We start from the raw sequence: 16978 nt of genomic DNA on the forward strand, positions 1-16978 counted from the left end.
TTCTCTGTGGCTATTATTTTCCCATCATTCCTGCCCCTAATTTTTCAGCTGAACATGGTTTTACTTCAGCTGAGTGTAAGCCAAAACGCAGTATTTGATTTCAGCCAGAGGTAAATCCTTGCCAGAGTTATCATTGTAATTGTAAAGTATTGTTCTTTCTATAAAACTATAGGTAGGGGACTGGTCTGGAGGAACTGAGCTCTCACGAGTGCTCTTCTAGTGAGTGGATGTAAAAGTCCTTCCCTTCTTTTCACTGGAAATGTGATGACTTATTTAAGCCATGCGTGTCATGAGCTCCTCAAGAGCCCTCTCACGGTGATTTTCATTAACAAGCAGCACTTCTTTGATTGCGCTTTGCTGGAAGCCCATCTCGTTAAACTGAGCCAACAGGCGTAGGAACTCAGCAGCCTGGAAAAAGAAGATATTGTTTTGCTCCTTCACGTCAAGGTACAATAGTGTGTGACAGGTGCTGACTTGGAAAAACTGGATTTACCTTGCTTTCACAGTTCTGAAACATCTCCAAAGCCTCTTCCACCTGTGCTTGGTCATAACCCAGCTGACACAGACGATCACAGGTAACCAGATATTTTAACACCTGTCGATAGCAGAAAAAGCATGAATTTTATCCATTTCTGTGTACAATTTTATGAAGTCTATTCATTAACGTTTGGGAATGTGAATACAGGATATAGCTTGACCTACATACTATTCCTTTACAGATGTGTTTTATGTTTACCGGTAATGCATTAGAAAAACATTGGTTTGCCAAGTATTGCAAATTAGGTGAGGGATAATTGTGATTGCTGTATTTTCTTTAACCTCTTCTGATGCCATTACTTTTTTTTTTTTTTTTTTTTAAGTATGTGTGTATTGGTTTTTAAATACTTAAAAAACGCATTTATACAAAACAAACAGGCCATTGGTGGCGGCTCAGAAAAAGCATTACTTGAGTTATAAGTATTCATAGTACAATGTGATATTGTTAATCCACAGGACAATGGATAGAATAAAGATTTATTTTGATCACCAATTTCATGGTGATTGGTTCCCCAGGAGTTCCCTATTTAATGCCTTGGTGGAAAAACTCAAATTAGTTACCCCAAAACGTCTATAAACTGTTACTGTAACTTGTTGAACTCATTAGATAGGGTTCCTTGCTCTGTTCAAAAATTTACACACAGAGGTGAAGTGCCTTTGAATATTTTACTTAATCTAATTGGATAGAAGTATGGACAGCTTTGAATTGAGGTGTGCTGAGCATTTATAGAGATACTGTGAATGTTTACCAATCCAGTTTTACATGCCAATCTGCCTGGAATGACTGAGGATGGATCATTTACATTTGGTTGGATGCTGTAGAGTTGAGACACAGCTCATTTGGAAAATAGCTTAATTTTCAGGAGACCATCCAAGACCGCGTGGCTGGGCTTCTGTTCATCTTTAAAAAGGATACATGTCTCAAGTTTGCGCACGTCTTTCAGTTTTTCAATGGAAAGCTTGAATGTCTTCTGTAATTTTTGGAAAGGGGCAAGCTAGCCCTCTATAGATGTCTCCCAACTAACTTATACCCTTCTGCCTCCAGATTTTAAACACACAGTCCTCCAAACCTGGACTGAATGATTGATTGAAGCATATTGGGGACTCGACATATACCTTGGGGCCTTTCAGTAGTAAGAGCACCTGAGGCCAGACTTGATGCCCAGTGTCTTTAATTAAAATACAATAGCATATATCTTATCCCACCACTCATAACTGTGATGCTGGGCTAACAAAGAGACAGATACCATTCATGCTCACTTTCACACCTATGGCCAATTTAGATTCACATATTAACCCAACATGCAGGTATTTGGACTGTGCAAAGAAGCCAGAGAACCCACACAGGCAGGAGAACATGTAAACTCAACACAAAAGGCTCCAGCTGGCTAGTAGATTTGAACCTTCTTGGTGCTAACTACTGTATCACTGTGCCGCTCTATCCTAAAAGTTTTAATTTCGAGTCAGAATTTACTCAGTCAGACTTAAGAGTTCACAGTTTCGTAGAAAAATGCAATCATTAAACGGCATGTTCTAGCCCCAGTGTGTTACGTACCTTTTCAGGGCTCCTATAGCCTGTCTTCTGCAGCGCCAGAATAGCTGTTCTTAAAGGGTAGCCTTTCTCAGTGATTGTTTCAAGTAACTCTCTCTCTTCCTGGCTGAGGGCTGTCAAAAGCTCTGCTGCACAGTCGAAGAAAACCCCCCGAGACACACCGCTCGTCAGAACCTGATGATGACAAGGGAAGACCAGGCACAAATAATAGAAAACAGCTTTACCTGCTTCAAGTATTATATTGTTATGTGACGCTCTCAGAAAAACCAACCTTCTTTCTGCGGTTTTTTAAAACAGGCCCTGCAGAGGAGGGTCGTTGTTGCTGCCTCGGTGGGGAAGGTCCAGCGGGTGGTGTGTTTTGGGAGAACTTCCTGCCTGAAGAGCGCTGCCTCTTCTTGATGTTCCTCTGGCCCTGAGGGAGCGGGCTGGCTTGCTGTGATCTGTGCTGCTCGAGCACACGCAGAGGCTGTCTGCACTCTTGGGGAGAAGACGTGCCCCTGTGACCTCTGAAACACTGAGCTGAGCCAGTCTTACAGTTGTGAGGGGAAGCAACAAAGTGCATGTCTTTGACTCTGGAGATTGGGCCTTTGAGTGAAGCGCTCCGGGGCCGCTCCCTGCAATTGATGAGGTGAGGGGCATCTTCAGTAGAGGACATTTCATTGTCCTCATGATAACCATCTTCATCATCAGAGTCAGATACGAGGAACTTGACGGTGCGATGGCGCAGCCAGTGAGCGTCTGCAGAGTTCAAGCTGTGGCTGCGGGGCCGAGGGTTGGGGACCCACTGATCGCTGCTCCTGGGAGTGACTCTGTGACTCTCCTTAGGGCTGCTGAACATCAACCAGTAAGGTGGGCAGGATGGAGCCTGGCAGACTGGCTGCTGGCCAGTTAAAATCCATCTCTCCAGGTTGAATCCGTACTGCAGAAAAATTATAAAGATTTGGAGCATTAGCCTTTTCCACAGCTGACATTTACAGGTGTGGAGGTTACTAAAAACCGTAATAACTGTGTAGTATTCAAGTGTGGACATGACCCTAAATATACAAATTTTATCATACAACCTGTGCTTTTCTTCCAGGGGAAAAAGACCTATACCAGTAATGTTAATAAGGTGCAATAAAAACCATTTTCAACTTCACAGTAAAAGCCCAATCTAGCTTTTTTATTTGAACTTAATCCTTCATTACAGTGTGCATATTGTTTCAGGAGAACATTGTCTTCAGCACTGTTTAAACTCTTATTAGAATCTGTAACTTCAGAAGTGCATTAAAATGAAGAAAAAAAAAAAGCTTTGCTAAACTCCAAAACTCAAACACTGGATTTTAAAGTAATTAAACTGAGAAAGTAAAATTGCAAGCAGATACTGAACAAGAAAGAACACACAGGCTCTATATTGAGAAATTTTTTGAAATGTTTTTTTAATGTTTGACCTCAGTTTCCTTCATTATCTGTCGGCAGTCTGGTAGAGTAATGTCCGGAGCAGGCAACAGCTGCATTTCTTCCTCCAGTGGACCCAGCTCGGTCTGAAACGGGACATCTTCCAGCATGTTCATCACCACCAAAATGTTTCAAATCACCAACCTGCATCAGAAGACATGAAGATCTCCTGTATCTTCAGCTTTAAGTTTTAAAAGAAAGTTTTACCTTTTGACATTTTTACCTTGGTCAGATATGTTCTTCCAGGTCCACGGTCCTCTGAAACAATCGGCAAGTGTTTGGAGTAAATGACTCACAGACAGCAGACGCGATAAACCCCTTCGCCACTAAGCCTCTGACATCATTGAGTTTGTTTACCAATACCTCAGGTGCCTGCTTTAACCTCCTAAGACCCGAACTCTTAAACGGCATGCATTTTTAATTTCTCTTTGATATTTGGGCATATTAGGGCCCGATGAATGTAAAAACAAAGAATTACCAGATTTTCTTTTTTTTAACCTTATTTTTGTTTTTAGAAAAATAAGAGCCACAAATGAAGATATTCGTTTAAAATTTTAGAACAGTAGCAGTATAATGTCCTCGTAAGTGGATATCAGGCCCTTGTAGAGCAAAATTGAGTATGTTGGTCTAAATAACCCAAAATGTGATGTCCACATATGTGGACGCCAGGTCCTAGGAGGTTAATCCCACAGTCATACAGCCATTAGAAATATATCAAACAAACATATCAAAATTAAACCATGTAACACCAAAACATATTATACATATTATATTTTGAAAAACAAATACAGTTGTCTAACATTTATAAGTATTATTATTAAAACTTCACTATTTTATCCCTTTCAGCAGATTGTATCATTTTCCATCTGTATTCAAGGCCACACTAAAGACTTTGTACGGACACTTTGTGACTTTCCTGTGTACTAGGAGGAGGATTAGGGAAATGCTGAGGTATCAGGAAACAAAGCACAGCACAATACTTTCCAGAGATTAGCTGATTACATAAAGGTGACAGCCTAACAGTGCATCGCAACATTGTGATGTCTGTTGCATTCATTTATTCGCACCTCAAACTTAAATGAGAATGAAAGAACAATTAAAAAATTGTACCGAGATATACATTTTATTTGTACACTTTAAACAATCACAATAAATTTAAGATTCACAATATTTTGGGGGTAGGGGGGTACAGGTTCTGTAACAGACCTCTGAAAACTTTAGTAAAATAAAATGAAGCTTCAAGCAAAGGGGGGAACAAATCTAGTTTAATCTAGTTTGAAAGCACAAACAGCATTTTAAAGACAGCAGCAGCATGGTTCAGTCAGAGCATTTAAGTAGAGGCTTGATTACAGACGTGTACTGAGGTACCATTTAGTAACAGGATATTACATCACTAAAGGTAAGGTGAGCTTCCAACAACCAACCAGGCAACCACAAGGAAAATAAAAAATATCCATGCTGCTCTGAGGGGTGTTTGACAATGCAGGTTTGGAGAGGCAGCCAGCATTAACAGGAAAGAGAGCATCTGAACACGGTTCAGTTTTTATAAAACAAAACTTCAGAAGCTATTTCACTGATACTTCAAAGTGACCCGGCTAACCAGCTTTGTGAAACAGCCCTCTGTGAGACAGGTCTGTAAGTAAACACTTATACATTCCCTAAAAAGTGTGCTAAAGGAGGAAGCCAAAAACTGAAAATAACCATTCTGGCTGTTTAAAAGGTCACCATTGTGTCTCACCTGCTGTAATTAGTGTGCTGGTGCATTATACCTCACAATATGTTTTAATAATTAGAGGACATGTCATACAAACTGCTTACAAATGCTACCTAAGCAGCGTGCCTAAACATTTACAGCTGATTTCACTGTGAGCACCATTATTACAATGGTGGTAAAGGAAAAAGAAAACATCCAAAATATTGATGTGCTCATGGAATATGATGCCCTGATGAGGCATCAGCTAACATGTTAACATCATATCGGGTCTTTCTTTTCTCAGCATCCCATGTTTGCAAGTGTACAGTATGATCCCATAATTTCCATTTGCTTCCCTTGCCATTACAACCCCTCACTACAAAAAGGAAAAACAAACTAGCTACAAATATTTCCATGAATAAAATTTCATTATCTTTATATAGATAAAATGTTAACAATCCCCAGAGATTGAAATATTTTAAGGTCCACCCTGTGAGTGCACCACTATAGAATCTACATCTGATGCACAGGACCCAAGGCTGTTACACTCTCTTAACTTCATCACAAAAACCCTCCCCACCAGTGTCCACAGCTTATTCGTCAGGGGCTTTAATAAAAGAGTTGGTACCAAACTTGGTATCCAAAAGGTTCATAGTGATCTAATGATTTGCGACAGCGTGGCCTTTAGGGTAAAATGGTTCAGTTGTTAGCAGCGTCTGCCTGCCTAGGCCAGTTGTCCTCCTCGATGCCAGAGTCGTATTCCTCTTCTGCCGAATCCTTGGCAGGAGTTCTGAAATTCAAATAAAGGATGCAGGTCGAGTTTCAGTTACTGAGTCGTCATGTACTCTGTGTAAGAAAACTGATCTCTAGCATGACCCATCTACCCCGAAACTGTGAGGAGAGGTACTGACCTGACATATCTGGGTTGGGATTTTCCTTGGACAACATCTTTGTCCAGCTCAACAGCCATGATGTCAGAGTGGGGCACCTCAAACATGGGCTCAAGGAGGAGTTTTTCCTGTGCATAAAGACAAGTTTTCACTTTACACCACACCACAACAAAAAAAATAAAAACCTAAGTTTGGCACCTTCTGTAAAAATCACATACCATGATGGATCTGAGGCCACGAGCTCCAGTTTTCCTCTCCAAAGCCATTCTTGCTATTGCCCTCAAGGCATCCTGAGTCACATTGAGATCACACTGAAACAACAGATATTGACCATTTAATTTTAATTCTAAAAATCAAGTCATTTAAGTCACAAACACAAATGTATTATGTTTCTGTACATTGATCTAACAAAAGAAATAGAGGCTGTGTTTAGAGAGACATGATTTTTTGGTACCAGTGAAACAAGAAAGTACATGCATCAGATTACTCTCTGGAAAGTGTTTGTATTATAAATAAAAGGACTGTGTGCAGATATTTGAGAGGACACTGCTGTATTTTGACTCAAGAAAACCTTACTGTGCAAACACAGCAGCCCAAATATGAGAATGTCTACCTCCACCACCCACACAGCGTTGCAGCAACTACAATATTAGAACTCCTACTTTGTCCATGCTGAACAGAGCCTGGTACTGGGGCACTACAGCATTGCGTGGTTCAGTCAAGATCCGGACAAGCGTGTCTTCATCCAAGCTGTGCAGAGGAACGATAACGGGAAGACGGCCAACAAACTCTGGGATCATTCCAAACTCAATTAGATCCCTGGCCTCGACGTGCTTCAGCAGCCTGTCCTTCTCCTCGATCTCTGCTACGGTGTCTGTCTCGCCGCTGGTATTTGCCAGATCTGCAGCAGCAGCTGCGCGGCGCCCTTTCCCCAGGTTAGAGGGAGTTCCAAAACCCAAATACTGGACAGATATGAAACACAAGGAACATTTTAAAGGCAGGAATAACAAACAGGCTGAACACCTGCTGGCGTGCAATACATCTGAGCCTTGTCAAGTTTACCTTTTCATTCTTTCTTCTGCTAATGATTCTGTCAAGTCCATTAAAGGCACCAGATGCAACAAAGAGTATGTTTGTTGTGTCGACCTGCACAGTTTCTCCTCTCAGTTTCCTGGAGTTTTTCTCAGGAACGTTGACAACTGTACCCTCCAGAAGTTTAAGTAAACCCTGACAGAGCAGAAAAAGTGAATGTAAGTCTCAGTTGACCAATACAGAATGAAAAGGACAACAAACAGAAAACCGCAAGGTCATAAATGTAAACAAAATCTGTCTGTGTTCGCACAAAACAAACCAAAAAAAAAAACCTGGACTGTCCTAAAACTTTAACAAGGAGGAATAAATCGAACATATGATCTCTAAATTAAATAAAAGTATAATCAAAAATAATTTGTTGCAGCCTTTAAACAAACTGCTGCATAAAGATTGCACACTAACCTGCTGAACTCCCTCACCACCCACATCTCTCAGCTGATGGATTCCAGGAACACTGCCAATCTTGTCAACCTCATCCAGAAACACAATACCTGCACATGAAACAGGAGAACAAAGCTTAATGTCTTACAAAGACACTGCCTGAGACACTTCTTGTCTTTGATGAGCTTTCTGTGGATAACTGCTTAGTATTTTCTTCCAATTTCATGCTTTCTGGTGCATACACCTCACCAGTATTCATGCTGAAAGCTTGGAAACATGCAGTGCAGAGTACAGTGCATGTGTAAGCTAACTTGTTAATTTAACCTGAAATCCAATTAATTTAAACCTGTTCCTCTTCTTGTCAGTATATTCAACATAGTAAAGCCATAAACACATTCTTTAGCACAGTAAAGGATGCAACATGAAAAAAAGCATTCTAGTTTTTAGATGTGTTGTAGCAGAGTAATTCAGTAATGTATATGAAAATGAAACAGCATTAATCTTCTCAATGATTAAGCTTCACAAAGTGATTTTCCATACAAGAGTCCTATGGTACCATTTTAATTTGTTTATACTCTAATCTTATCTACTCCCAGTCCTCTAATCTAATTACTACTGAGTTTTGGTCTCGCAGTTGAGGCCTTGTTTTTATAAAATACCACTGTGATTGCTTTCTTTTAGGGTCACCATAAATGAATCTGTAAATAATCAGGTACATTCATTTGTACAACAATGGTTTGTATGGTAAACATTGTGACATTCAAATATTTTCTCATTAATCCAACACTTGTCTTAATTTTAGGTAATGATTTGAGACTTCCTATATCAAATGAAATATTATTATTAATTGCATGTTAACATTAAAGAAACAGTTGGGTGGATGTGAGGGGGAGGAACGAGATTATGTTTGTGTTAGATACTGCTGGTGCTTGCTGCTTGTGCTCAGTGTTTTCAAAACAGGCAGTTTCTTACTTAGTAAACATACGTATCATTCTGACACTGGAAACTCCTTCTGTAAATAAAGTCCCTCTGCCCACCTTGCTGTGCTTTTTCCACTGAGTAGTTGGCATCTTGCAGGAGTTTGGCAATAACCGACTCGATGTCCTCTCCCACGTATCCAGCTTGAGTTAGTGTGGTGCAGTCGCAAATTGCAAATGGAACATCCAGACAACGTGCCAGTGTCTGCGCCAACAATGTCTTTCCTGTGAAAATTTATGTGAATCATAAAATTGTCTGGAGAAGGACATAATACAAACACATTGCACAGTGTATCTGACAGAATCAGCTTAAAAGTATTACAAACCAAACTTACCTGAACCAGTTGGACCAAGCAGAATAATGTTGCTCTTCTCCAGTTTAATCTCAGTGTGTGTAGAGTCCAACACTTCCCCACCTCTCCTTTCCTGAGGTGCCTGTTGGCTCGCCTGCTGCTGCATGGACGCCCCGAGAGCATTTCCATGAGGGCTGATTCCTGCAATCTGCAACAGCTCTGGAACAACAAGCCAACCGGACAGGTCACCTCATTACTAAAAAGAACTGTAAAAACTCTATGCTTCATAAATCACTAAAATGCAATGCAATGATGTAATGGATTCCTTTGAGTCACTGTTAGACAAATATACCATTCACTGATCATGAATGCAACCATTTGTGTAGAGTAACAGTTCCCATACATGGGCTAAAAATACACACACCCTGTTCAGTGTCACTGTGACTTACTGAGAACAGCTCAACTAAAATTAGCAAACATCTGAAAGTCGGTCAAAGGTCAACTTCATCTGCTTGTCTGGTCTGTCAATCATTGAAAAGTGTAATTTTACTGGTTCAATTTCTAGGTTTTATTTTATACAAAAGGTCACCGTTACAAACTGGAAATATACCCTACTATCTGATGTTGACAAAATGCCTTAATCATTTTAGTTCAAAGTTCATCATTTTTTAAATTGGACACGGCCATAAATGCATAAAAAATGTAATCTCTCTGAAAAAGGCAAAAAAACCCTTGACTGTCACAGCGGTCTGTACACTTTGGCATTTGCACAATTTAAAAACAACAAACTGCTGATTAAGTGACTTCAAAAGTGCTAAAAGACAACAGCGAGTAGGACAGTCACTTACTTGTGAACCTGTATTCATCCTCTCGTCTTCTCATCTCTAGCTCTACAGGGAGAGGGTGAAAGTGCTTAAATCAATATTAATACTAATATTGCTATATTACCATTATAACATTATCAATGCAGTTGCTGAAAAAGAGCTTTATGAAATCATATGATAAATATTGAACAAATGCCAAATAATACAGATTATAACTTAAGGCCACAGCTGTAACCTCTCTACGGTTATTTGTAAGGACGTTTCAAGAGGAACCGTTGATACTCTTAACATGCAAATATTAATATTGTTTTCAATACTTAATATTGGGGGTGGCTGTAGCTCAGGTGGCAGAGCAGGTCAGCCACTAATCAGAAGGTTGGTGGTTCAATCCCAGGCTGCCTCCTGGCTGCATGCCAAATATCCTTGGGCAAGATACTAACCCCGTGTTTGCCTACTGGTGGTGGTCAGAGGGCCCGGTGGCGCCAGTGCCCGGCAGCCTCGCCTCTGTCAGTGCGCCCCAGGGCAGCTGTGGCTACAATGTAGCTTGCCATCGCCAGTGTGTGAATGTGTGTGTGAATGGGTGAATGACTGAATGTAGTGTGAAGCGCTTTGGGGTCCTTAGGGACTAGACAAGCGCTATACAAATGCAGGCCATTTACCATTATTGTTTTCAATGTGGCAAACATTAAAGTCTGCTTATTTATTTTGGCATTTGCATGAACACATTTCAAAGTGAAAACTTGCATGATCATATTTTGTTAATTTATTACCAGCTTATTTAAATGAGCTTTGCTTTTAGGACATACTGTTGCTGTGTCCAAATTCAACTTAGAATTCACCAATTCTCTACTCCAAGTTTGACAGACATTCAGCACAGCCTATTTTCACTTTGAGGTTTAGTTTTGAAATCATTAAAAAAAAAAAATTTTTTAAAGATTCATATTACATTTCAGCTCTTGTTCATTTATGGATCGTGTTTCTGCTTTTAAATGAAGACAAGAATTTCACACAAAATTTGACTAAGCTCGGCACTATCTACCAATACCGAAAAAGGACTTTCATAAGCTTTAAAAAATAAATAAATAAATAGATAAAATCAAGTATGGTTTCCATCAGACAGTAATGGTCGATATTATTTGAAATAAATCCTTAGATGCAGAATGATGCCGTGTCTGCAGAGAAGACTGACACTAACCACGAGGTGTTAAAGATGGCTGTTTTTCCACCTCCACCTGCTGTCGGCTCCCAGAGGGGATGTTATTGTAGATGCGCTTATAGTGATTATACACAGCAACTGCCAACACTTTTTTTGCATAGGACTGGCCAACCACATACTTGTCAAGATAGGCATATATCTGGGAAGGAAAAAAAAAAAAAATCTTTCACAACAGGAGAAAAACACAATCAAATTCCCAATCGAATGTTAAAAGCTTGTTTTGACAAATTGTTTCCTGCTTCAGTTTCTTACCTTCTTTGGAGGTGGAGGAGGTTTCTGTGCAAATGCCAGTTTCACTGCCTCCGCAGCAGATTCTGGCTCTTTGTTTAGCCCTTTCTTAGAGTCAGTTTCAGACAGCACCACGAAGAAGTGATGACATTTCTCACATTTGACAAATCGTGTTGATGCTACAAAAAAAAAAAAAAAAAAAACACCACATACAGTATTAAAGACATTTTTAAACCAAGCTGAAGTAATTTTTAAAGACACTTCAACATAAATTTATGCATTAATCCCACTGATGCTGAAACCTAAACTAAATATGGAAAAAGTGAAAAACTGCACCTTATTATGTTTTTGATCCTTCGTTGTTTTGAATACTGTTCAGCTTTGATTACCAATAACAGTCAACACATGCTCATTTAAGATCCAGTTAAGGACAATCACAATCTAACACATAACAAGCAGTTCTCTTCATCGCATGCATTACAGGCTTAAGAAAATAAACTCCCCAATAACCCCATCAGATTTCCTGTAGCTGCTCATATTCATTTCCTCTGTAAGCTATAGATAGTTCATGAATATTTCTGAGATGTGTTGACTGACTAGTGTGGTGTCGACCATCTACCCCTAGACAACAGGAAAAGCTCAACATTTTCTGCATTTGTTTGTCTTACTGAGAAATAATGAAAACCCAGATATTGATTTTTCTTAGGCCTTTGTTTATAAAGACCTTTATTACCTGCAACTCAGGTTTTATCCTCCTAACTGGAACACCTGATTCTCAAGCTTTTATTTTTGTTTTAATTTGAGCATCAAAACAAACCTCCACCTTTTCCCTGTGGTCTATAAGAGGATAAATTGTTAAACAGCTCACGAACTGTACATCATAAACCACTTCTCTGTCTGGAAAGTGTATTGTAGATTTAGATTGGCAAAAATTAATAAAGCAGGTACAGCTGATGTAAATGTGATTTTTAATTGATAGTACTCACTATGATTGGCCGATTTAAAGTCAGAAAGTCGTAAAAACAAATATACCAGCCCCTCTTGGTTTAAAGCAATGAGTCAAAATGTTTATGTGGCACCGCAAACTCTAAAACATTCCTGAGACAGCAATAAAACCGACATTACACAGTTTATATCCACATCTTTATTTTGACAAGCTGTGCCAGGAAAATACTTGAAGTGGTGGTTTGTGGTGCACTATTCATCTCCTGTGTTTACACTAGTGTTTATAGTTATTTCCATGCACAAAGGTCTGTGTAACAGAGAAATATGAAAGTTGATGTTAACATGTTTTAACACTAAATCATGAATTTAAGTGACGTCTAATTCATCTTTTTTTCTCCCTGCTCATCATCCATGTTGAGAGGAATCCAGTAACAGCAACCATTTATTCAGCAACCATTAGTTTTCTAGCAGTGATAATACCATGTATTTATTTATAATCAGTTTATTTACTTTGGTTTGTTTTTTTTAACAACTGGTAAACAACAACTTTATATCGTAAGAAAACATCTGGGACACAAACATTTCCACAACTGACACAACATGACATGACATCATTCAACAGTTAGACCATTTGTAAATAATTGTTGAAGAGTAATATGTGAACTCACATACAAAGGTCTCTACATGTGTGCAGGGGTCCCCACACTTAGGGCAGCGTAGCTGGCTTCCACCCTTACCCGATCCTCCGGAGCCAGACATTCTCTTCCCCTCACTGAGGCTCTTCTGTGTAAAAACAACTGTGTTAGCACGTGTTAAATTAAAGTATTATCATCCACTGCTTTAACTAGGTTGTGTACGTCCACATTTACAAAATGTTGCAAATAAAGATTACCTTTCCACCATCACTTCCACCATCCTTGGTTGTCCCATCTTTAGAGCCATAACAGACAGAGGTCTCTGAAAACGACCTCACACGTACTCGAGGAGGCAAATGAGTTTCTCGAAACCCGTGACGACTCAGAAAAAACAACTGAATCCGAGAGCACGACAGTCCTGTTAAAAAAATTTTTTAAAAATTTTAAAAAAAGCAACATCCCTTTAGATTTCTATCAGCCATAAGTCTGAAAACTAATGACATTTACATATGATTTTAATTGTGTTTTCCTATACAATGCATAGTGTCCTTAGCATTAATTTTGGGGGAAGAGGGCATAATATTTTCACTTAAATTTTCTTTTAGTTTTCAATTAGGCTTCACGTGTGTCTGGGAAATGGGCAAATAAAGGTTAAAAGTAAAACAAAAATGTTTTTTAGAAACGTTTAAAGATTTAAAAAGGGGCATTTTAACAACATGTCTAATATTACATGTTATAAGGCTACATAATGCATAAATACCATAATACCAAAGACCATATTTCTATTTCATGTATATTATTAAGAGCAGTACTTCACGGTCTGATGCAAGCATTGTATTTACATGGGGTAAAATCGCTCCTTATGTTTTTGTTGTTTGTCATGAAATCATATGTATTGTTGGTCTAAAATCTGAAATACGAAAACGTAGGTGATGTGACAACATTGTCCTAACTTTAGCTTCTAAACTGTCATGAATTACCTTTTTACCTCCTGTTGACGTTAGCTACAGAACTGTCATAACAAACAGTAATCTAGGTCAGCTGGGGCCCTGATTCCACAAGTTGAAGCAAATAGCTCAATGTCATGCAGCTTAACGCAGCTGTAGGGCAGGGAGTGTGTGCGTCTTCCCTTTCGTACCTCTGTTAGCAGTGTTTAGGAACAACCTGGCAGCCGAAGCACATGGACAGGACATCTTTTCTTCTGTCTCAAACTCCTTAAACAAGCAAAAAAGTGTCAAGTTAGCATCGTGCAGCTAACAGACTGCGCTGAATAAGACAGGCCGGTTTAACGCCTCAATACTCCAACGTCACAGTTAGCATTAGCACAGCAGCTCGTTGACGAGACTAGATAGTCGCCACTACAGTCTAAATATTTACACTGTACACCACACGAAAAGGTGTTGGTATTTTAAGCTATCACGCAATGCTAATGCTATAAAGGTACCCTTTATGAACACTCTATCTAGTTAGCTTACGTAAATAGGTAACTGTTAGCTTCGCATGCTAGGCCTTAACAAAATTCACTAAGCGTTTTCTTCTAGAGGAAATGACAAGCAGCCGACGCTGCAGAGCTAATAAGCAGAGTGACTCCTAAGAAAAACAAATTTGCAGGTATCGTTCCCAGCTTATTTAAAACTACTAACTACGAAACACAAAGCAACATTTAACTAGCTTTCCAGTTTTACTCACAGTGCGCGTTGAAAGCAGTCGCGTCTTGACAGCCCCTCTCTGAAACACAAATTTGATAAATCACTAAAGCTTCTGCACGTTTGTTACAGCTAGAAAGGTCAGTGTGTCATGCTAATGCCACAGTGCCTGTTACATGGACTGAAAAGTGTCAACTTCTTTAGACCGTTATTTCACAGGTGTGACACGAACTAAAGTGATGTAACGCCTGCTGTTATGAGCTAGGTTATTAGGTTGGTTACCCGGCTAGCGAACTAGCCTTCCCCAAAGGAAGCGTTAAAAACAGTGTGCAAGGTGTCAGCAGCATGGTGGATTCATTCGTGCCAGAGCATTCAAAACCCATCCAGATATTTTGAGATCTGCTCAAACATAGCGCGATTCGTGGTGCGTTCATGACAACATAGTAATATGCAACGTTAACAAAGATATTGTGAAATTAAGTTGCGTTTGGTAGTTAAGGGACATATCACATCTAGCATTATAACCTGTTAACAGTCGTTTCAGTCACACTTTGTTATTTGATAGGCTCAGTTCAGATTCAGTATGCATTATTATGTAGAAGTTTAACACAGCCTTGGTACTCATGAGAGTTAGTTTGACATTTTAATGCATGTGATGAGATGAGATGAGATGAGATAGCCTTTATTTGTCAGTTGCAGGTCTTTTGCCCACAACCGAGATGACAGACCTTGCCGACCGTACATACAATACAAACATCACATTGGGGAGACAGGTCAGGCCAGGTAGCGAGGGAAAAAAAACATTGAAATGTGCAACACAAAAGGATAATACAGGAATGCACAGGTATCAACACACCATAACACAATAAACACAGACAAGCAACATGGGAAAGAGTTCCAGTGTGTACACCTGATCTGGGACCGCTGCAATCTCTCGACTGCGCCTCCAGCTGACCCGATGTCCACATCATGGGGGAGGTAAGCGTTGGAGGTGGCGTTGGATCCGGGGTAGGGAGGGTGATGCGTCAGTGAGTGCTTATCAGTATCAGTATATGTATGTGTGTGCGTGTCCATAGTTCAGCTGAGACAGTGTCCTTCGCCCTGCCAGGCTAAGTAAACAGTCTTCCAGCCAACCCAGGTGGCCTTGTAGGGAATGGGAAGGAACAGACTCAACCAAGTCGTTATCAGGGAGTTTTTGTTCTGTTCCAGCCTTGAGCTCTGGCCTTGAGCTCCGGCCTTGAGCTCCGGCCTTGAGCCCACAGCTGGCGCCGAAGGGGTAGCCGCATTATGATGGTACTTGAGAATTTCAAGCTGTTTTTAACACTCCGACACTGGTCTCTCAATCTCCCGTTAATAGCTGCGAGCTTCTCCGTGATGTTATTAGCCGTCGATTCTGTGGTCTTGTCACTCTTTTTTGCTCACATAGCAGATTCTGAGACCTCACGACCGCAGCCAAATGCATGTAACTTTAAACAAAGAAAGAAATGAAGAAATACTCTCAGAAATATGGGCTAGGTTTGACATCACCCGTGTTATTGGCAAATATGCACTATTTTGTCTTTGTTCTTGATACTGTGCAGTGTTCTTGTTAATTTGTGTATTTCCTGTTGCGCTATCCAATAGTGTTTGCGATTTTATAGTTCAGTACATCACTTATGGATTCTTGTGATATGTGTCCGCCTCTGTAACCCAGAGCCACTCAAAGTTAGGGCCATTTGTCTGTCTATATGTAGTGGAAGGGCCCGAGGGTTAAAAAATACTGTGCAGTCCTATATAAAGTTGTCTTTGTGTCACTGTTTTGCTGACAAGGTTTTTTGGGACACTTGATGAGATCGAGTCTGTGAAGTGAAAAAAAAAAGTGTATGATTATCTTGACCGTTTCATATGTCATGCTGTTTCTGCACAGCTAATTCTTCACCCTGTTAAAGCAGCTTGATAAAAGACAGACAGAACTTTAAATCAGAAGTTATGCCCGTTATCTATGGATGACAGAAAAAATACAAATTTTAGGGACATGTTTCATCAGAAATATACTGTATGCTACAAACAAGAAGCTGTTTTTTTGTTTTAAGAAGGGGCCATGACACTTTGTCATGGATGTTATATGGATAACGGAAAAACTACTAATTTTAGGGACATGTTTCATCAGAAATACTGTATACTACTATCATTCAAACAGACGGCTGTCACAAGATGTCTTGTTAAATATAAGTGAATGAATGTGAGGTCAGAGAATAATGGCCAAACTTCTCTGAGCTGATTGGAAGGTAACAGTAACTCAAATCACCACTTGTTACATCCAAGTGTATGCAGAAGAGCATACCTTGAAGCTTCAGCAGCAAAACATAACACTCAAGACTGCATCTCCTGTCAGCTAAGAACAGGAAACCAAAGCTACATTGAATTCACAAATGCTCACCAAAATTGGACAACAGAAGATCTGAAAAAACATTACCTGATTGAATGGTTCTCAGTTTATACTGCAACATTTGTATGGTAATTAAGGCAGTTCTAAAAGCAAAAGGAGGTCCAGCCCGGTACTAGCAAATTGTACCTATAAAAGTAGCCAATGAGTGTATGTGTAAGGTTACAACTTTTCTCCCAGTCAGTTGTACAAAGTAAGACATGCAAA

The 16978-nt window shown here is 39.7% G+C and overlaps 2 protein-coding genes across 4 annotated transcripts; both read right to left on the reverse strand.

The window, feature by feature from the left end:
• Window positions 1-118: 118 nt before the first annotated feature.
• On the reverse strand, window positions 119-3845 carry LOC101468973 (ubiquitin-associated protein 1-like). Of its 2 annotated transcripts, XM_004575120.5 has the most exons (6): window positions 3750-3845; window positions 3520-3670; window positions 2361-3008; window positions 2093-2263; window positions 494-595; window positions 119-408 (listed from the first exon to the last, which is right to left on the reverse strand). In XM_004575120.5, exons 2-6 carry the CDS (start codon window positions 3640-3642, stop codon window positions 274-276), a joined length of 1179 nt encoding a protein of 392 aa, XP_004575177.1. In that variant the 5' UTR covers window positions 3643-3670; window positions 3750-3845; the 3' UTR covers window positions 119-273. The 2 variants fall into 2 exon arrangements, with proteins under 2 accessions (XP_004575177.1, XP_076741987.1); XM_076885872.1 differs by lacking the exon at window positions 3750-3845 and having other exon boundaries at window positions 3520-3723.
• Window positions 3846-4630: 785 nt separating this feature from the next.
• clpxb (caseinolytic mitochondrial matrix peptidase chaperone subunit Xb) lies at window positions 4631-16187 on the reverse strand. Of its 2 annotated transcripts, XM_076885854.1 has the most exons (16): window positions 15258-16186; window positions 14390-14428; window positions 13839-13914; window positions 12958-13118; window positions 12734-12848; window positions 11145-11299; window positions 10872-11031; window positions 9701-9742; window positions 8895-9071; window positions 8620-8784; window positions 7604-7692; window positions 7172-7336; window positions 6772-7071; window positions 6328-6420; window positions 6131-6237; window positions 4631-6009 (listed from the first exon to the last, which is right to left on the reverse strand). In XM_076885854.1, exons 1-16 carry the CDS (start codon window positions 15315-15317, stop codon window positions 5919-5921), a joined length of 1995 nt encoding a protein of 664 aa, XP_076741969.1. In that variant the 5' UTR covers window positions 15318-16186; the 3' UTR covers window positions 4631-5918. The 2 variants fall into 2 exon arrangements, with proteins under 2 accessions (XP_076741969.1, XP_076741970.1); XM_076885855.1 differs by lacking the exon at window positions 9701-9742 and having other exon boundaries at window positions 15258-16187.
• Window positions 16188-16978: the final 791 nt, after the last annotated feature.

The sequence above is a fragment of the Maylandia zebra genome, linkage group LG7 (assembly GCF_041146795.1).
Source record: "Maylandia zebra isolate NMK-2024a linkage group LG7, Mzebra_GT3a, whole genome shotgun sequence".
NCBI lineage: Eukaryota > Metazoa > Chordata > Actinopteri > Cichliformes > Cichlidae > Maylandia > Maylandia zebra.